The following is a 21,929-nucleotide window of genomic DNA, read 5'->3' as shown; positions in this document are numbered from 1 at the left end:
CAAGAAAGGCTTCATGGAGTCATAAAATCAGTCAGTCCTGATTCTCTCAGGGTTGGATTGAGAATGTCCAAGGTGGAGACAGACTTGGGTGCACTTGAGCTGTTTGGTGGGCTAAACACGTGTGCGACAGGTTAGTAGCAGCCGAGAAGGTTGTCTCTGGGATTCTAAGGTTGGTTTAACTTGACCTGAAGCAGCGGGGTTTTATTATTGACATTTGTTTGCCTATCTGCTGACAGGGTGTCACTGTTTAGCTCAGGTTAGCTCCTCAAACTCTTGTTCTACCGACTTCAGCCTGCCTGGTACCAGGATTTTAGGTGTCTGCCACCGTGGCTAGTTTCTGAGTTTAGTTTTAAGTGGGTTTTGGCCAAAGAAATAACACAGCTCAGAAGTGGAGAAAATGGCTAAAGAGTTTGGGGATGAGGTTTGGGTTGGGGAACTGTGCTGGGAAGGTAACACCTATGGTGGTTATGAAAACCTTGTCTTGAGTGGGATCAGGAGAGCTTTATGGAGGGAACAGTCAACAGTCTCAGGACTGGGTCTTGAGAAACCAACATTTGGAGTTGGGAAAAGGTAAGTTCAACAAGACTCGGATGTGGAGACCAAGGGCCAGGAGGAAACCCGATAGTGTAACCACATGGGGCCTAAGAGAAGAAGGTTTGAGGAAAGTCAGGGAAGGATTTGATGTGTCAGAAAGGCAACCCAGGAGGCAGGAAAGGAGGCAGAAGGCAGACACCTTTCCCTAAATCAGGAAGACAACTCAGTGTGGACCTTTAATGTTCCTACTTGGATTCAGTCATGGGAGATCACTGTAACTTATTGTGCAGACCTGTACCCAGCAGCTGAACCGGCAGCGGGAGCAGCAAGGCTCTCAGTAACATTGGCCAGCACACGCTGTCAGGTTCAAACTCGCCACTCGCTTGGATGCCTAGCTCCTGAGGTAGTACAGCTTACAGGGCAGGCTGCCCCATCAGGGCCTTCTGAGCTCATGCCTGCGTCAGCCGGCTGCACACCCCTGCCTGCCCCTCCTTCACACAACCCTTGGCTTGCTGCCCATCATGGCTGCTGTCTCATAGGCCAGGGAGAGATATAAGCCTGGGACAGGGATAGTTCCTCTGGTGTTAGAGGCCTGCCTGACCTTCCTATAATTGAAAATACCTTCCTATCTAGAGTCTTTTCTCGTCTCGATGTGGATGCTTCTGTGTTGACATATTAGCCGTTTTGACAGTGAGTGTCAAACAAAAACAACAACACAAATGTATATTCTATTGGGGGAACTTCTGTGCAGTCCCCGGGGTGAAACCTTGGGGTCTTCATGTGTCTGCTAGCAGGCCCCCATCACTACATACATCCCCGACCCTACACTTTGGGACATGTCAAAGTGTATTCCTAGACCTGTGGAATTCTCTGGAGTTCTCTCTAGGTTCAGGTTTTTATTTGACTTTTCTGTTTTTATATTATTTGCTCTTTTTTTTTTATCAGTGTGTGCGTTTTATGTGTACGTGTGTATCTGTGGCTGTGTACCTGTCATGGGGAGCATGTAGAGAGGTCAGGGGGCAACTTGTAGGAGATGTCTTTCTCTTTCCACCATGTGGGTTCTGTGAATTGAACTCAGGTCTTCTGGCTTGACAGCAATCTCCCTGACCCACTGAGCCATCTCCTTCAGCCCCCGAATGTCTTTCTTATAGTTGGACTGCCTGTATCACACCCCTCCCTCCACTCCCTCCCTCTTCCTGTTCTGCTCTCTTACCTCTCTCTCTGTCTATCCATCCCATCTGTCTTAGCAACGACAGGGCAGAGCAGGTACCATTGGAAGAGACAAGAGAGAAATTCCAGACACGAACTGGATGATGCCCACAGAGGCGCTATATATGGAAGTGGTGAGCTCTGAGGTCACGTGGTGAGGTTTGCTTCCAGAGAGAGAAGCCACTGCAGGTCCTGAGCAGTGCGTAATCTGATATGTGCTTCTTCCGACTCCCAGCCAGTTCTGTGGAAATGGCAGATCTGAAGGCCAGAGACAGCAAAGGGCTCAGGGTTCTGGGATTTGTGCAAGGCTCTAGGTGTTGAGGCCCAGGGAACAAGAGAGAGAGAGTTAAAGGAAGGGCTTACATGGGCTAAATATGCGGGGGTTTTTACAGGAGTGTGTATATTTTCATTCTGTCATTGCCTTTAAATCGCCAACAGGCACAGGGACTTTACATGCCGTTCCAAGGTTAGACCACCCTGGTGAGCTGAGACTATATATTATCTGTTTGTGTGGGTTTTGTTGTCTGTTGTGTGTCTGGGACAGATTCGATTATGGAGCCCAGGCTCACCTCTAACTCAGAGCAGTCCTCCTGCTTCAGCGTCCTGATTATTGGAATTACAGGCCTGAGCCCCACACCTGGCACAGGGCTTGCTTTTAAGTTGCGCACAATAGAGAGGCTCTTTGCAGCGCTGATGATCAGAGGTATGCCAAGTTGGAAGGATTTCTGATAGCCGCTTGCTCTAAAAGGTGAAATTTTCTCCTGGGGAGTCTAAAAAGAGCACTGGGTGGACCCATGCCCGCCAGTGATGATTATTCCTCGCCCCAAGTACAGCCCTAGGAAACATTTTTTGTTTCCTTTCATTCTCCTAAGTCTAAGGCTTAGAAACAGCCTTTGCCCCCTGGCTTCCTGTCCTGACTTGTCAGAGGCCATGCTTAGTGAGGGGTGGGAGTGCTGGGAAGAGCCTAGAGGGATTCCAGGCTCCAGGCTCCATTGTTAAAGAGGGTTCCCAGCTCCTTTGATCTGCTCTCCTGAAGAGTGTGGGTGGCAGTGGGCAGACTAACCTGCAGTCTGGCTGCCTGGCGGGTCTCTCCTAAGGAGCACTTTGAGGGTCAGCGGCCAAGCCATTACAGTTATCACTCTCATACACACTCGAGCAGCTGAGCGGCAGTGTACAGCACTCAGACCCGGGAGCCACCCACGCTTTACTAGACTCACAGAAATATGCGAAAATCTCTGTAAACCGATTCCGGTTCAGAGGTGTTTATTTAGGGCTGGAGGTGAACTTGATGAATTGCATTCCTTTGTCTGTGGGGAGAACCTGGCTGGCTGTGGAGAGCTGGAGTGAGGGGGACAGAGAAGCAGATGAAATCGGAAGAGGTGTTTGTGGCTTGGAAAGGGTGTGGCGGGAATGGATAGGCAAAGAAGGAATGACCGGGATGTCGAATAGTGACAGTGCAGTTTTGAGTCCTAGGTCCGGGGTTCATCTGTGTGTGTGTGTGTGTGTGTGTGTGTGTGTGTGTGTGTGTGTGTGTGTGTGAAAGAAGGGGGGAGAGGGAGGGGGAGAGAGAAAGAGACACAGGGGAGGGAGCCTGCACACACCAGAGCCCATCATGCAACTCAGAGGACAATGTATAGGAGTCACTTCTCTCCTCCCACAATGTGGGTTCCAAGGACTGCACTTGAGTTGTTGTGCCTGACAGCAAAGTGTCTTTATCTGCTGAGCCATTTTGCCAACTCTGATTTTGTGTTTTCTCATACAATGTTTCATATCTGTATCTATCATCTATCTACTATCTATCTATCTATCTATCTATCTATCTATCTATCTATCTATCTACCTATCATCTATCTTCTACCTACCTATCTTTCTATTTATCATCTATCTACCTACCTATCTGTATGTATGCATGTATATACATATGTATATAATTAAGTTGTGTGTACATGTGCATATGCGTCTGTACATGTATACTTGCATGCATGTAGTGAACAGAGGCTAATATTGTTCCTCAGGAGCTGGTTTTGTTTTTGTTTTGTTTTGTTTTTTTGAGATGATCTCTCATTAGACAAAGACTCACTGAATAGACTAGGCCAGCTGGCCTTCGAGCCCCAGAAATCCATCTGTGCCTTCTCCACAGTGCTGGGGTTCCAAGTGTATACCAGCACACCCATATTCTTAATGTGGGCTCTGGGGATAAAATTCATGTCTTCATGCTTGCATAACAAGCACTTTACTGACTGAGCTGTCTCCCCAGCCCCCGTAATGATATCTTAACACTGACTCCTGGACCCAGGCCTGCTCGTGGGGAAACTGGAAAACATGGGAATTATGATAAGTGTTTAGTGAATATATACAGTATTACATTTATTTATGCCTGCTGGTTTTTATATTCCTCCTTAGTAAATATGACTATCCTAATATGCTCTCGCTGTGTCACTCGTGTATCTTGGTTGTCTGCCGTGGAAACCCCTTGAGGGCTGACATATGTATTTTTGTTTGCTGCTGGATCCCGGAGCCTGGAGTAGCCTGGTGCATGTTAGATGCTCCGTGTGCATTTGTCCAGAAAGACTGAACAGGACTGAAAGGACTGAGGGTAAATGGCCTGCTGCTTGAGGGCGCCTGAGACTTGTTTTACTTGCATTGCCATCACGTGTGTGTGTGTCCGTGTGTGTCAGGGACTCCCAGTGAAAGCTGGAAGGTTTCTGCACAATGTTTGAAGCTGGGTCAAAGTTAGGGAGAACAGCAAGAAGTTTGAAAAATAAAAGTGAAAAAAAAATTCCAGCCGTAAGATTAAACACACTTAAACACAGGGATAGGAAAGTATAACAATAAAAAAGACATTTTTAATCTCCTCTTACTTCAGAATGTATTAAGGGCGTCTATGTTTCTCTAAGACTGAGCTTAGTTGGTCTCCCATGGAGAAGAAGAGAAGAGTGGCCGCCAATCTGTACTCTTCACACATGTGCAGATGCGTAGATGGAGCCCTTTAAATGGTAGACGCACGGACATCTGTCTCCAGGGGTGGTGTTGGGGTCAGGTGCTTATTCAAGGAGTTGAAATCAAAGCTCACACAAAGCTTCAAAAGTAGCATATAAACTTATTTAAAGCAAAGCGACAGAAGAGATTAGAAGACACCGGAGGAGCCTCAGACTCGAGAGGGAAGACACTCACGTCCTGCTGATTGTTTGGAGTTGATTTGGAATTTCCTTTTGGTGTTCAAGAGGAGGACGTTGGTTACTAGGGGGTTTAGCACAGGCAGTTTTCTATTTAGATGGGTAACGGTCATATCGCCATTTTTCTATTGGGTATGTCCCATCCTATAATGCACCTGAGTTTAGTCATATGTATGCCCAATATGCTGCCATAATATGGTAAATAAAGGGTTTTCCCTGAAAAGTCATTTGAGGATGAAGTTTGCCTTCTCGTGCATGCACCCAAACGCAACTCCGGCTGGAGCAATCCCTCCATCCCTCACACCTAGATGCACTGAGAATAGAGGATACATTTGAATAGAAGCTGACTTAGCTTGATGGTTGTGTAGGGAAAGAGAAGCATCTTACTGTCCAGAGAAGGGTCTGATGCAGGGGCAGGGCAGGGTATCTGGGTACATTGTTTGGAGAAGGCTGTGTTTACACAGTGTGTGCAGGTAAAGGAACTAGGCTGCCACGTAAATCGTTAGGGGAGAGGGATGTCCACACCCAATCCAACCAGAGTCCTAGGTTGCCTGCCTGCCTTCAAACAGAACCTCATTCTGTTGCTCAGGCTGCCCTGGAACTGTATAGCCCAGGTTGGCCAAGAACTCCCGTTGATCCTCCCTCAGCTCCCCAAGTGTAGCGATTACAGGTGTGAACACCCACATGCAGTGATAGGATTCCTAAAATTCAAAACAGCATTCACTTATTCGTTCATTCACAAATACTAAAAAGCCGCTATGGACCAGCTTCTAGCTCTGTGATACCTCAGGGCTTTAATTTTCCTATTTCCTGTCTGTTTGAAGTAAGTTCCAAAGTACAGCCCTTTACCTTTAATGCAGCTTTGTTTACAAACAAAAACAAAAACAAAAACTCTATTTGGGCAAACATTTAAAATTCAATAGATTTCCTACACAAATCCAGATTTCTATTTTCTTTGAAATTCATAAATGGAAACCATGACTACAGTGACCCTTCACCCCGGCTGGCTGCTTGCCGCTGTCCTTGGAAAGTGAATGCCACTTTCCCTTTGGGCCTCCGGCATAGTAAGCCTGGTGGGTGCCGAGGGGCCACCGGTGAGCTCATGGTGCTATTCAGTAAGAAACGGCCTCTGAATGAAAAAGACTCACACAAGCTGTATTCTGTTCATTTTACTGATCCCGGTTGTAAGAATATTCTAAAATTTAAAGTATGATTTTTCCCCCTACCGGTTGAGAGAGTGAGTAGTCATTGGTTTTAGGGACATAAGTCTAAGAAAAATTTGGAGGAAGCCGTGGTTCCAGCACACACCAACGGCAGAAAGAAGAGCTGCATGCAAAACACGCAACAAGATGACATCCCTCTCGTTGTCCGGATGTGGGTGCGTGGAGCCTCAATAAAACGCAGGTCGTGTAACCGCAACCCAGCCTGGCAAGTAAAGAGCCCTGCAGGCAAGGCTCCCCGGAGTATTGTCACCAAGTTCTCAGGCAATGCAGACCCTCAAGACCAGCACGATCCTCCGGTCAAGTCTGTCTGTGGGATGTGGTGGCAAATGCCTATTGTCCCCATGCTGGGGAGACAGGAGCAAAGGCGTCAGCAGTGCACAGTCATTTTCAGCTTATATCGAGTTCCAGGCCAGCCTGGGCTACATGAGACCCCATCTCAAAAACAAAATCCCGGTATGCTCAGAGTTAGAGAAGCAGAGTGGAGGGTGTGGTTACTTAGAGACAGCTCCTGGGAGCATGGGGCAGGAAGGGTGCTGGCTCATAGGATGGCACAGTGGGAGAACCTTACAGGGACAGCTGCCTGGTGTGCGTAACACATGTGAAGGGCATACCCATTCCTTGGTAGGAATTTCATGGCACACGACAGCTGTGTGTCACATCTGTTGGAGATTTAAAAAAAAAATCAGTTTCACCAGTAGTAGTTGGGAAAGGCTCAACTTGGCAGTGGTTCGTGGGAAAAAAACAAAAAGCAAACACCTCCGGCAGTTTGAATCAGGAGCAAACTCAGTACACTGTAAACTCAATGAAATGTTGGTCTTTGTCCCTGGAATAAAGGTGTCCAGTCTCAGAGCAGGACCCTGCTACAAGCTGAGCTGTTCAGGCCTTGAAGTACTACAGGCAATTTTTTGCTTTTTAAATAAAGAGATTGAAAAGTGAGGTTTGGGATGGTCATTGGTGGTGCATGCCTTTAATCCCAGCACTCAGGAGGCAGAGGCAGTGGATCTCTGAGTTCCAGGCATGTAGGGTGCTTGGCTATACCTCTTTGGCTCCTGGCTGGTTGCACGTGTGCACCTGCCCAGGAGTTCTTTAGATTCACACATGAAACACACAAACACACAGACACACACACACACAGAGACAGAGAGAGACAGAGACAGAGAGAGACACACAGAGAGAGACAGAGAGAGAGACACAGAGAGAGAGACAGAGACAGAGACAGAGAGAGACAGAGAGAGAGACACAGAGAGACACAGAGAGAGACAGAGAGAGAGAGAGAGAGAGAGAGAGAGAGAGAGAGTGTTAATTTTTGACATGCTGTGACTAGCTCAAAGGGCACTCCTAAACTTTCCCCTGATAGCAAATGTTCCTCTCCAACACTCCTAAAACCAGTAAACCTTCCCTTGCTACCACAGGCCCAGTCCGGGAAGTAGCCAGTAGCCGCTTACCTGAATTCTTACATGGCTGGTTGGCTTCCTCCTGCAGCTCTTACATCCCATCCTTCTCCCCTGACTCATGGTGATTCTCTGTCTTCCTTTCTCCCAGTTCCTAGCCCGCTCAAATCTAAAGGTCCCGCCTCAGTCTACCTGCTTAGCCATTGGCCTTTGGCTCGTTATTGAGTGACCCAAAACTAGTTGGGGGACAAGGACCTTCAGCGTTTGGACACCCAGATTCCCGATTCTAGGGGGCCGGATTAGTTCAAAGCATTGATTGGCACCAATCCCAACTGGCAAGATGCACACAGGCTCTGGCCACTCACCTTCCCATCCCCTCAACGGAGAGGTTAAAACACTCATGGGAGGAGTAACGTCCCAGAAACCCTTGATCAAGGGATCAAGATACCAGTAGGTAAAGGTACTTGGTGCCAAGCATGAGGACGTAAGTTCGATCCTTGGGTCCCATATGGTAGAAAGAGAAGAACTGACGCCCGAATGTTGTCCTCTGTGCTCTACATGCATTTGGTAGCATGAGCTCATAAACGTATGAACACACATATACTAGACCTTAACAGAGACAGAGTGGCTCTGGGCTGGTGTTACATATTGAGGGAGCCAATGAGATTGGTGGCAGTACCTTTGTGGCTTCAGAGATGGACACGGGGCCTGCACAGGACAACTGCTCAGCACATGGGGCACTTTTGTTGGCTTTAACCAGCATTCTGGTTAAACCATAGTTCTAGACATTCCAAAAACAGCTTCCCACACACCAGGGGTTTACCTTATACAACAAGGCTACAGGGCCAATGAAGACAGCATGGGAAGGTTTGGCTTCAGACCTCAGCTCTATATTGGGCCAAGTTTCTTCCCCCTTAAGTGCTGTTTTTAACCTGTTTCTTCTGAAAAAGGAAAAAGAGCTCATGCAAGGACACTGGCTGGCCCTTATTCCGATGGATCCTCTTAAGGGGACCAGGAGGCTGACCCATTCCTTCCACATTTATAGAAGAGGAAACAGGATGCAAAAGGCAAATCATGTTGTAGCCCACTGAGTGACTGTTAGAGCTCTTACCTAGCATATACAGAGCCCAGGGTTTGAGCCGAAGCCACAGACCCAGGAGGGAAAGGCAATTCATTCAAAGAAGTGTTTCAGTTCTTTGGATTTTAAGGCTCATCACCTTTTCTTATAAACCGCGACTAAAATGTTTTGAGTGCCTACTGTGTTTCAGATACTATGTCAATTATTTCCATCTGCTTCCTTTAGGTGGAACAAGAGTCCTCATTATTCTCCCGATAGCCCACATCACTCTTTTTATTAAGTAGTTTAAGTCACCATGTAGTAGCCCATGATAATGACCACCCGGGGGAAGGTTCTGACTTTGTTTCTGACAGTGTCTCTCTTTCCTCTCCCCTAGTCTGTGATTGCAATGGGAAGTCCAGGCAGTGCGTCTTTGACCAGGAGCTCCATCGACAGACAGGCAATGGGTTCCGTTGCCTCAACTGCAATGACAATACGGCCGGGGTTCACTGCGAGAGGTGCAGGGAGGGGTTTTACCGGCAGCGAGACAGAGATCGCTGCCTGCCCTGCAACTGCCACTCAAAAGGTAGGTGGGAAGAAGGTGAAGGAAGGAGAGAGGAGACTGAGGGACGGAAGAAGGAAGGAGAGCGAGAAGGGGGAAAGGAGGGAATGGGAACACGCAAGCCGAGAGATAAGCCAGGTCCCACCACCAGACATTGGTCATTTTAGCAATTACCCCTGGGAGACAGAAGGAGCCAGGGTCATCAGGGCCAGATGGTTTGAATTCTAGTGCAGAGAGTCATATATTTTGGTTTTGGTACTGAGAGTTCAACACAGAGCCTTGTACATGCTAGGACAGCGTTCTACTGCTGAGCTGTACCCCCTTTGAATGTTTATAATGTTGAGATAAGCTTAGGTTCTCTAGGCTGGCCTCACATTCCTGATCTTCCTGCTCAAGGAGTAGCTGGAATTACAGATAAATGCTACCACACCCGAGAGCAGGTTGTTGACTTTTCTAGGTAGGTAGGTTAACTTCTCTATGATCCAGGGACAAAGGAAGGTCGGCTCTCCCAGCGATGGTTCTTCACACCCACCTTTGCTTTGACCAGGCTGTTGAAAGGGCGAATGGCTGGGTGTGGGGACATCTGCCTATAATCCTAGCACTTGGGAAGTAGAAGCAGGAGGATCAGGAGTTTATGGTCACCCTCAGACACAGAGAGTTACCTAGGTTTCATGAGACCCTGTCTTGGAAACCAGAAAACAAAAAGGAAGAAAAAGTCGGATTGTAAGGACGTGTTTCTGTAGTTGTTCTGGGTGCTGGCCATTCAAAGTCCAGCCAGAAAAGCCACAGAGAAGGACTACTGAAGGACAGCATGTTCCCAAGAGCAAACACCAGATAGGAAACTCCTAACTGGGAGGTGGGCTCACAGAAGAGCTAGCTATTATTGAATTACATCCATCCAGCCATCCACCCATCTATCATCTATCTATCGTCTATCTATCTATCTATCCACCTACCTATCATCTATCAATCATCTATCTAATCTATCTATCTATCATCAATCACCTATCAACCATCTATCTAATCTATCTATCTATCTATCTATCTATCTATCTATCTATCATCTATCTATCGTCTATCTATCGTCTATCTATCTATATTACTGGTTTTCAGCATCTTCTCCAGTGTGTCTGTTGTGCACATTGGGTGGTGTTCATCATGGGTAGGCAGTGTCATATGTTAGCAAACACATCAGAGAGGCGGAGATCTATAGCTATACTGAGGTTTTTATTGGTACCTCGTTAGTCTGTTATCTTTCCTGGCATTTGGTGCTTCTCCTTGTTGGAAAGCGTTTAGGAGCATATAACATGATGCACACTTAAAGGGTAAAGACGCAGCGTGGTTCTGCCTTAGCGTAGTAGCTTTGTAGAACCGAGTCACAGCCGCAGCTGGAAGAATCTGAAACTGAACAGGCTTTTGGGTGTCCGAGATGAGTCGTTAGTGGAGTAACATCAGGAACCTTCTGGAGAACTGGAACGACCTGGGGTAATAAAGATCTGGGGTCAGTCCCAGGTTCACCTGGGTTTGCTGTTATGATGTGGTCTGAAACCAGTCTGTTTAGCTACGTGTTTCGTTAACCCACAATATTATTTCCATTTTCAAGTGATTATTTGAAAGAATTCAGAATAGCAGTTTAAAAAAAAAAGTCTTAAAAAAGAAAAAAAAAGAAAGAAAGAAAGAAAGAAAGAAAGAAAGAAAGAAAGAAAAAAAAGGCCAAGCCACCAAGTCTCATTCGGTAAATGAAGCTGACTGACGCTCAGAACGGTTTGGCCTTCATACCGATTTCTCCTAAGTTTAGAAGTGAGCTTATTATTTTGCACACGTGTAGTGTACAGGTGTGTACAGATGTGGTATGTCTATGTGGGGGTACGTATGTCTTATGTATGTAGGCATAGGTGTATACAGGTTAGTGTACATGGTGTGGAGGCCAGAACTCACTGGGTGTCTTCCTTGATCCCTTGATGACACCCACATTCTTGGGGTGTGTGGCCATCAGTATCACCAGGCTTGTTCTCCTCCTTCATTACTTTATTTTTTTTACATATCTATAACAGTATTACTCAGATTAGCATATTTGGTTATTATTTAAAACATCTTTAAATTAATTTTATATGCATGTCTGCCTGTATGTGTGTTCATACAATGTTGAGGCTTGAATCCAGAGCCTTGCACATGCTGAGCAAGGAGTGTATTAGGAACTATATCCCCAGCGCACACGCGCGCGCGCACACACAAACACACGAACACACGCGCACACACACACGGAGAGAGACATGGAGAGAAGGGAGGGAGGGACAAGATTCTCTTGGAAATTTTCTTGGCTTCATTTTAAATATTAATCACTTTTTGACACCCTCTGCATCCCCAGATGCACAAGAGATTATCTCCTCGAGCCCTGAGACACAAACCTGAACCAGGGAAGCCATTCCCTGTCTATTCTTTAAAGCCCAGAGCCCTGCTTACGATGTAGACGTTTTCATCCTAGCGAGGTGCTTTTAAACCCCAGTGCTGTTGTTTTAGAAGTTCTAGAATGTGAATTAAATTAGTCATGTTTGCATTTAGAGATATCAAACAGTCCCATGCCAACCTCGAAGGCCTGATGAATGCCTGAGGGGTAAATTACTACCAAACTCTTAACACTGTAATAATCTATTAGTGTAGTGTTTATATTTTTAAGTGCCCACTGTATGTGAGGCACTGGCTTAGGCACCTCGTAACATATTAGCTCTTAGTCTTACAATAGCCTGGAGAGGCATGTTTTCGTGCACACTTAAAAGAAATCATGTGTAAGCAGTTTTCCCAGAGGCATGCGGCTAGAGGAGCCTGGTATTTGAATTGAGATCCATTGAACTCAAGGCTGTGATCGTTTGTCTTCCAGCTTCTTCTAACCTCTCAACCTTCCTAACACTGCAGCCCTTCAATGCAGTTCCTCATGTTGTGGTGACCCCCCCCCCCCAACCATAAAATTATTTTGTTACTGCTTCATAACTGTAGTTTTGCTACCGTTTGGATCGTAGTGTAAATACCTGATATACAGGATATCAGCTATGGGACCCCTGCATAGTCCTCAGCGAATGTTCTCTATCTTCCTCTGGGTAGAGGCTGGCGTGTGGAGAGGCAGAGAGGGGAGGGGCTCGCTCATATGGTTTAGGTGAGGGAAGATGGGGTGGTAGGCAGGCCTGTGCTGGGAGTGGTCAAATGTTTGCTCCCCCTAGCCTGAGCCTTTCTTTGCTGTTACCTACACGTGACCTCAGAGGACCCATTTACACTTAAGACCATGCCCATGGGAAACTGAGTCATTGCAATACTGTGCACAGAAGCTAATCTCTGAGACAAGCCTGGGTGTCCTGTGGTTCATGTACACAGTGGAGTTTTATTTAGCACAGATAGGAGGGAGCTTAGGTCATTTACAGGAAGATGGGTGGAACTGGAGCTCATATTAACTGTAATAAGAAAGACACAGAAAGAGGAGTATTATGTTTTCTCTCATATGTGGAACCTAGGTTATACATGCATGTAGACATGTGGATGAAATGAGAATAGGAGGAGGACTATCTGGGAGGAGGGGGAGCAGAGTACTGGAAGGGAAGAACTGGGGCAGGCAGGTGGGTGTAGTGGGGAAGTTAATACAGTCAAAGGCACAATGTTTCTGAACCAAATGTCATTATAAGCTGGGGCTCAGTTGGTAGGGTGATTGCCTAGCATGCTTGAGGTCCTTGGTTCAATCCCGAGCACTGCATACACCGGGTGTGGTGGAGCACACCTGTAACCCTAGCATTTGGGAGGTGCAGGAGGATCTGGTATCCAAGGCCATTCTTGGAGATGCACTGAATTGTAAGCAAGCCTTATATACAGGAGATCCTATCTCAAAAACATCATTATTAAACCCATCAATGTACATAGTGAATATACATTGTTGGAAAAAATGAACAGGACACTGTAAGGCAGTGGCCGAGACACCAGGAGATGTTCCATAAATGAAGTTTTCTGCTTCTGCTGGTTAGTGAACACACTCTTGGTTAAGGGGTTTTCGTGTGTACTTAAAAAAATATATCATGCCATCGGGGCAGAGGAGATAGCTCAGTCAGTGAACTTCTGTCAGGGTCTCCGTTTGGTCTTTAGAAGCCATGTGAAAAAGAGCTGGGAGTGGTGCCACCCACTTGTAGTCATGGTGCTGGGGAGGCAGGGGCAGGTGGATCCTGAACAGGCCAATTAAAGACCCGGCCTTGGTGGGGAAAATGGTGGAGGATACACTGGAGATGGTCCTCGGGCCTCCACATGCAGGCCTGCATTCACAAACACACACAAGTTGAGTATTGGCCCTTAAAAGTGGCCTTTGGTTGCTGGATACAAGGGAGAAAGCCATGCATTCTAACATGCTGTCATTGGCTTTTTTTTTCCTCCTTGAGTTTTCAAAGGCTTGAACAAGTTTGGAGCTCACCATGTAGACCAGGCTAACTGAACTTGCCTGCTCATTCTACTGCAGCCTCCAGGGGTTTAGAGGCATTACACACCCTATTAATGGGATTTAAAAGAAGAAGAAAGAAAGAAAAAGAAAGCACTGTGTGTTCCCTAACGTCAAGCCAGAGCAAATGTGTAAATAAAAATGTTTCTGTGAGTCACCCCCCCACTTCTTTTTGTGAAGCATCTTCAGTTGTCAGAATGTCCCATACCAAGTAGAGATTTAAAGGGCATGGACTCCTTGTTAAAAGCAGTGGATGTACACGTCACTTAGTGTGTCTGCAGCTCCCATGAGGAGGCGGTCATTTTTTTTTTAAAAATGCCTTACAAATTTTTAATTTTCTTCTCTCCCTCTCCCCGCCTTGTGGGTCACAGGTTCCCTCGGTGCTGGATGTGACAACTCTGGACAATGCAGGTGTAAGCCAGGTGTGGTAGGACAGAGGTGTGACCGATGTCAGCCAGGCTTCCATATGCTCACCGATGCTGGATGTACCCGAGACCAGAGGCAACTGTAAGCATCTGCCTTAGTTGAACAACAAGCGGGGAAGAAAGGGGTTGTTGTGTCTTCTACTTCCAAGTGACGACAGTCCATTGTTGAAGGAAGTCAGGGCAGAAACTCAGGACAGGAACATGAAGCAGAGACCATTGGGGGGGGGGGGACTGCTTCTTGGCTTACTTTCCAGGTCATGTTCAGTGTTCTCTCTCTCTCTCTCTCTCTCTCTCTCTCTCTCTCTCTCTCTCTCTCTCTCCCCCCTCCCTCTTTCCCTTCATTTCTGTCTTTCTTTTTAAAGATTTATTTATTTTATTTAATGTATATGAGTACACTGTAGCTGTCTTCAGACACACCAGAAACACCAGAAGAGGGCATCAAATCCGGTTACAGATGGTTGTGAGTCACCATGTGATTGCTGGGATTTGAACTCAGGACCTCTGGAAGAGCGGCCAGTGCTCTTAACCATTGAGCCATCTCTCCAGCCCCAGCTCCCTTTCTTACACAGTTCAGACCCCCCTGCCCAGGAATGGTATTGCCTCATGTGGATGAGGCTCTCCTACACTAATGAGGTATCAAGAAAAGGCCCCATAGACTGGCCCACAAGCCATTCTCAATGGAGAAAATTCTTCCTAGGTGTAAGCTGACAACCAAGATTAGCTGTCATAGCATCCTTACTCCACCATCACCGTTACCTAGAGAATAATAACGTCCACAGGGTGACAAATACTTTTGTGACTTCTTCATGTGGGGCTGTCTAATTTTATCATTGTACAAACACTGTATACAACTGGGATTATCATTACACTCATCTTGACAAGGAGCTGTTTAAACCATGAAAAATGTAAACGCCAGTGTTACTGGTGACGAAGGAAAGGACCTGGTTCAGAAAGCCAAAGATTTGGCACCTGGATGCACATGCTTGGCTTGCCTTAGTGATCTAGGAAGGACACAGAGCCTTCCATGTTCCAACCAGGGACCCATCGGACCTCAGAAACCTGGTATAGAAGTTTTTCCTGCTTGATCATCAAGTCCTTTTGTTTGAAACGTCTGCTTTCTATCCTCACAGTCTTTTTGTTGTTGTTGTTGTTGAAGGAAGATTCAGACTGCCTTCCTCCAGTGTACACTTTACATCACATAGCAATCACAGAGATACGGAGCTAAGGGGTAGCAGAGGGAGCTTGGTGGTGAATAATTCACCAGAAAGGTATTGGCAGAGGAGTTTCTGAGACCAAGGGAAAAGTTAACTAAACCTTCTGGGCTTAACCTGCTTCATCTGCTGACATTGGCAGCCTGCCCAATGTTACTGGTAATGAGGAACCCTAGACTTAACCTGCTCTCATTACTTTCTTGACTTAGCAAGCCCCTGGTTGTTGCTTTTCTAGACTTAACCTGCTTGGTTACTACTTTTCAAAACGTAATCAGCTCTTATTAATTTTCTAAGTTTAGCCTGCTCTTAATTATTGCTTTTCCAGACTTTGCCGCTCTTAGGTACTTTCCTGAGTCACTCTTAAGCATCGTCTGTTGGAGGAAGAGATAATACCTCTGACGTAGGGTTGTGATGGTGACAGTTGCAAACATTCAGACCACTGACTGACTTCCAGCCTGTCCTCATACCTCAGCCCATAAATATCTCCAGACTCATTTCCACATGTGGCTACATCCTGAATAAACTCTTTTGCAAGACTTGTCTTTCAAATGATCGTCCTACTGCATGGTGGGCCAAACAAGCTTGATTTGGTAATAACTTGGCATGCTAGCCAGGAGCAAAGTCCAGATAGAATTCTGGCCAGTGGCTCACTGGCTGTTTGCTGGTATTGAAATATTGTTGATCAGGGCTAGAGAGGTGGCTCAGTGGTTAAGAGCAGTCAGTGTATTCTTCTCCTTTCTCCCTGGTTTTTGTTTGTTCCTTGCTTTTGCTTTTCGTTTGGTTTCTTTTTCCTTTCTTTCTTTCTTTCTTTTTTTTTTTAGTGTTGTGTGTTTTATTGTTTTTGTTTTGAGACAGGGTCTTGCTGTGTAGCTCAGGCTGGCCTTAAATGATTCCCTGCCTCAGCCTCCACAGAGCTGGGATTATAGGTATGAGTTTCCATAACCCAGTTTAAAATCTCCTATTTCTCCTTCTCTCTGGTTTGGCCCTTCACTATGAGGATCCTGGTTTGGGGACATGGATAGTATAAAAAGATGGAGACTCATTATCCGCAAGTCCACTCTGTTTTGTTTGGTTCCTGAAGTCTGATTCTGGGTCCAGCACGAATAATGAGAAATGCATGCCCCTGGCCGACTGTTTCCAGCAGTGGGAAATGCTAATTCTGACTCTGGAGACAGACCATCAGATTGCAGCCCTCAAGCTTTGGTGATGTTAAGCTGTAGATTCATGGAAAGGAAAAAGATTCTAATTACCTATAAAACCTTATAGCTACAAAATTCTTTAAACTCCAGAGAAAAATTATATGAAATTAGAGTGTGCTTGATAACACTGTTTCTCTGACACCCCTATTTATGACACCCTTATTTACGACACCCCCTATTTCTGTGCCTTGCCCAGACAGGCACATCCTCTCGGCCTTTTGCCTTACTGACACTTCCTAGCCATTGTCTGGATTTTCTTTCCTCTGGGCCTTTGCATAGATTACTCTTCCAGCCTCCCCTGGCCTTTTAGATCAGTTTCTCCTGGCTTTCCTGGTTCCCACACTCTAGCCACAACCCCTGCTTTGAAGTAATAGTGTGTAGCGTTCATTCCTTTTCCTACAAAGCTGTTCAGGAGGCTCCGTGCTTCACATCACCCCCGCCCCTCCCCCCCGCCCCAGGGCCCACCCTTCTTTTCCCACCGTGCACATGTGAATCTACTTTTCTTTTGGTTCTCTCACTTGCTATCAGCATTTGGTTTTCCCTCTCACCAGGGCGTTGTCTTGTTCACGGCTGGGTTCAGCGCCTGGAGTTGAGGAAGGGGAAGAGGCACTATGGGAAGTTTCAACATGGCTGCTATTATACACCACTGCCTTGTTGCTTCTGTATCTGCCCTACCTTGAAACCCCAAGAGTCAAGGAAGCTTCCTATTTCTTGTTGAGTCCCTGGTTCTTAGCACTGAGAACGTGTTTTCTGGTTGATCTGGATAAGTACTATGGAGGAATGAAAGACGAAGACTGGAAAGGGATTCTGGATGTGAGCCTAGTTAGATCTAGTATTGACTGGATGGGGAATGTGAAGGGGAAGGAGTCCAGCAAGCTTCAGGTTTGGGCAGGATTGGACGGGGTCATAGGACAGCCAGAGGGGAACATTGTTCATGCTTTCTCCACTCTGAGGCCTTTGAGCAGAGTTTTATTTCTAGAGAAGGGCTAGCAGCTTTGGTTTTAGGCTGATGAGGTAGAGACATGAGCGCGTACCAAAAAGAGTGATGGAAACCAGAGTCCTGAGACAGGGAGACAGTGTCAGGGTCAGGTGACAGCTCCAATGCCTTCGGTCTTACCACCACGGCAAACAAAAGCCACCGAAATGCCATCAGGAGGATATATACTCCATGATAGGACGTGGGCAGACCTTGAAAACGTACGCTATATGAAATAAGCCCGTCACAAATGGCCACACATGGTATGATTTCAATGATAAGAAATATCCAGAGGAGGCAAATCTAGTGAGAGAGGAAGTACATCAGTGACCACATCCGGCTGGGAGTAAAGGGAGGTCGTGGCTTGGCTCTTTTTAGGAGCCTTTAGATCTCTTATGTTTGAGATCTGTTCTTTGTGATAAGGGTCATACGACTTCCGAGGACTGATTACACACCACTGAACTGTCCACCGCATGTGGGTGAATTCATAGTATGTGAGTTATATCTCAGTAGAGGCCTTACCAAGTGGAAGAGCTGAACATTCTGCAATGGCAGGTTACAGGGACTCCACCATCCTAAAAGACATTAGAAATAAATTATGGATTTATTTTTTAAAAAGACTAAACTGTTTAGTCAACCGAACTAAACCATCTAGTAACCATCTTGGCCTGCCCTTGGGTACGCTCTTCTCTTCTGAGGAAGGTAGCCAAGGGTTCACCAGCCACTGCCCCACTGGCTTAAATAAACATGACATTAAAGGTGAGAAGAATTCAGCATGGATGTGACTGCTGAGAGAAGTCCCCAGAAGAAGGGCATGATCAGGATGCGGCTTTCTCAGGCAGCTGACTTTTTGCATGTACGACTGTGAAATGCTGGGAACCGGTTCCTAACTTCTTCCTCCTTTTGTTTGCTTAGAGATTCCAAGTGTGACTGTGACCCAGCCGGCATCTCTGGACCCTGTGATTCTGGCCGATGTGTGTGCAAACCAGCCGTCACTGGAGAACGCTGTGACAGGTCTGTGTGAACCCCCTGAGGGCTTGGGGGACAGTGCTCTGGCACCTGGCATTTAAGAACGAGTCCACCAAGAGCAATTATGGAAAATGGATTCTGAACAAATGCCGAGGACTTCTTTCTCCCTGTCCTCAAAGCTGATCTTAAAAAAACAAACAAAACAAAACAAAACAACATTCATCGTGGCCCATCCTCTGTTTTGGGTCCCTTCTGTCTATTTTTCTGGTGACAAAGGTTGAGGGCCCCAGAGAGTCCCATTGGCATCTGGCTGGGACTCCCAGGTGCTTGGATGCAAGGTAGTGTGCACAAATGAGATCATGTGACTGGAATGGGTCTTGGGAAACGCCTGACCTAATTAAACACACTGAGGAAAATTCTTGTGACAGGGACTATGGCAGCGTATGGCCATACATAACCATTGTGTACTGAAAAGGAACCGCCCCAGGGAGGGGACGGTAGTTACACGCACACACATGAACTGGGGCAGCACGTCAGAGCCCTATGGGCATGAGCCATGTTGGGGCAGGTGAAGCATCAAGGAGCCATTAGCCTTCAGCTGCTGCCTTAGGACATCCCTTGAGTTCAAATTGTGTTCTGACTAAAGTCTTCTGTCCCCTGAGATGGCTGTGAGCGGAGGGGCTGTGAGGGTGGCCTCACAGCTCAAAGCCTCTTTCCCAATTCCTTAGAAGAAAGCAAGCATTTTCCTGGCACCCTGCCAAACACTTCTACCTGGGTGAAGGAAGTGAAGAATTCATTCCTAGCCTGTCTTTTCAGGTTTTTTTTTCTTTCCTGTTGAAGAAAGAGTTATAAATAAATAGCTTGAATGTTAAGAAAGCAGTCATGTTTTAAAAGTCTTTGTGTACATTGTCGGGGGAGGCACACTGGAGAGATGGCTCATCAGTTAAGAGTACTTGCTGCTCTTTCAGAGGGTCCCTCCTGGGAAACTCAGACACACACAGACACACACACAGACACACAGACACACCCAGACACACACAGAGACACACACACCCAGACACACAAACACACACACAGACACACACACGATTTGCATGTTGACACAGAGTGTTACTCTGTAACAGAGGCTGGACCTGGAACTCTTTATGTTAGCCAAGCTGGCCTTGAAGTCATAGCAATCCTCCTGCCTCATCCTCCCAAATGCTAGGATTATACTTCCTGTTGGGAAGCCTTATTTATTTAGAACTTGCTACAATAGCAGATGTCTTGAACATCTGATCTTCCTGCCTCTATTTCCCAGGTACTGGGATTACAGACATGTGTCACTAAACCTGACTTTGGAAGCCTTTTTGATTCTAGACTATGAAACAAAATAGGCAGCTACACAAAGCAACAATTGCCATCACCACAATTAGTAAATCTCTGCCAAAAATACTGTATCCCAATGGCATCAGTGGTCCACAGGCGTGACCATCGCTGGGTGACATGACGCTCATCCTTGCTTCTCTTCATCGTTCGTCATCCCACAGCATCCTGAAGTCCTCTTTCAATTGCACGGGCTCCTTTCCCTCCTTCGTCTCTTTCAATTGCACGGGCTCCTTTCCCTCCTTCGTCCTTCCCTCTCTGTGGGTTCGAATCCTACCTCAGCCCTTTTATCCTCCTCACTCAAGAACGTCAGAAATAATTCCTATCTCATAAATTCTCTTCAGGGGGGATTAAATGAAGGAATAGACACAAGGAGTAGAACCTATGGGGCTGCTCCTGTCCCATGTGGAGAAAATGGGAATCTTCTTTCCTGAAGCCTCACAGCTCAGCCCTGCCTGGCAGTTGTCCAAAGAGAAGCTGCCGAGGGCTTGTGCTGGGGCCAGGGGTGGAATGGCAGCCTGCAGATGACTGCTTTAGGGAGTTAGTCTCCAGATTTCTTTTATCTTTGTGACTGGCTCTTCCCTTCATGGGCCAGGACTAGGTTATCAACAGGAAATACTCCAGGGTCTTGGGGATTGGGACAGTCGAATAGATGCTGGGGTAAAAGCCTTCTTTCTGAGCCCCACTTCCCCTTCAGGGCAGGTCTACTCTTCGTAACTCTGTCATGTTCCTCCCTACACTACCCACCCCCTCCTCCCATCACCAAGGATGGGTCAGTAATTGAGTTTCCAGACTGCCAAGGTTCTAGTGAATGCAGAAATAGTGAACTCTCTCGGTTGTTGTGTGTGCGTTTGGGTGAGGGTGGGGGCTGGGATTGCCCCTCTGGTGGCTTGGAGCAGGGGTCATATGTAAACCTTGCCATCTTCCTCCCTCTGGGAATTAATAATGACAAGTGGGAGAGAAAGTAGGAGGGGCTGAGTGAGCCGTGGGATTCCCTTGAGCTAATGGTGCTGCGCTCACATCTACAATTCTGCTGCAGGTGCCGAGCAGGCTACTATCATCTGGACAGGGCAAACCCTGAGGGCTGCACCCAGTGTTTCTGCTATGGGCATTCAGACAGCTGCCACACCTCTGCTGACTTCAGTGTCCACAAAATCACCTCAACTTTCAATCAGGGTAAAGTAGCTCAACAAAGGGTTTAGCTTTTTTTTTTTTTTTTTTTTTTTTTTTTTTTTTTAGCATTGTAAAAAGATCTGGAACTTGTGTTTACAACAGTGGCTTCCCTAATCACAGGATGGTCTCTCAAGTCCCGGTTAGTCCGCCTCCAAGGTCCTGGAATTACAAAGCTGTGACATCACACCCAGCTCAATTTCGTGCCAGGGTGGAACCGAGGACTCTACGTATGCTGGCAGACACCTTACTAACTGAGCAACGTCTCTAGCTCTCCTGTATTATTTTTTAATGTACATTACCTTGTTGGGACCAGACAAACCATATGTCTTAAAAAATTACAGCTGAACAGCCTATGAATAACTTAAAAATAACTGAAAAAGAGACAAGCTATTAATATCCCTCTACTTCCCATGCATATTTATTTCAAAACCACAGAGATCTATTTATTCATGTGGAGGAGGGGTTTATGAGAATATTTCAGAATCCACGATCGCTAATAACATCATATCGCATTGAGTTAATAGATCTCCTTAGTCACCTTGCTTCAGAGTGCCACCAAGATATTGGAAATTGATATTATTTTAGCTTGCCTGAGTTTCTGCCTCACTTCATTAAGGCCAGATCTTGTTTTGATAAACATGATAAGGAACACAAATGACAGGCAGGTGAGAACAAGCCTAGAGTCATAAGCCTGAATCCTAGGAGTCCAAAGACCAGAGCCAGACAAGATAGGGCAAAGGGCCACAGAGAGGGTTGGGGCTAAGTGCACTGGCCACCAAGCCTGAGGACCTGAGTTCGATTCCTAGGACCCTCATAGTAATGGAAGAGAACTGACTGGGGCAAGCTGTCTTCTGACCTTCAAATAATCACACACACACACACACACACACACACACACACACACACACACACAAACACAGTGGCAATGTGGCATGCACACACACAAACACATACACACACATACACACACAAACTGTGGCATGCGCACATACAC

The 21,929-nt window shown here is 46.5% G+C and overlaps 1 protein-coding gene across 2 annotated transcripts in view; it reads left to right on the top strand.

Annotated features, from left to right (window-relative positions):
- The window catches only part of Lamc2 (laminin subunit gamma 2), a 59,496-nt gene that overhangs the window by 9,016 nt on the left and 28,551 nt on the right, over nucleotides 1–21,929 (top strand). For both annotated transcript variants that reach the window (NM_001100640.2, XM_008769603.4), the window contains 4 exon segments: nucleotides 8,988–9,176; nucleotides 13,989–14,124; nucleotides 18,344–18,442; nucleotides 20,802–20,938. In NM_001100640.2, the coding sequence (NP_001094110.1) occupies nucleotides 8,988–9,176; nucleotides 13,989–14,124; nucleotides 18,344–18,442; nucleotides 20,802–20,938 (561 nt within the window).

Source organism: Rattus norvegicus, chromosome 13 (genome assembly GCF_036323735.1).
Source record: "Rattus norvegicus strain BN/NHsdMcwi chromosome 13, GRCr8, whole genome shotgun sequence".
Classification (NCBI taxonomy): domain Eukaryota; kingdom Metazoa; phylum Chordata; class Mammalia; order Rodentia; family Muridae; genus Rattus; species Rattus norvegicus.
This window is presented reverse-complemented; position numbering and strand designations above follow the sequence as displayed.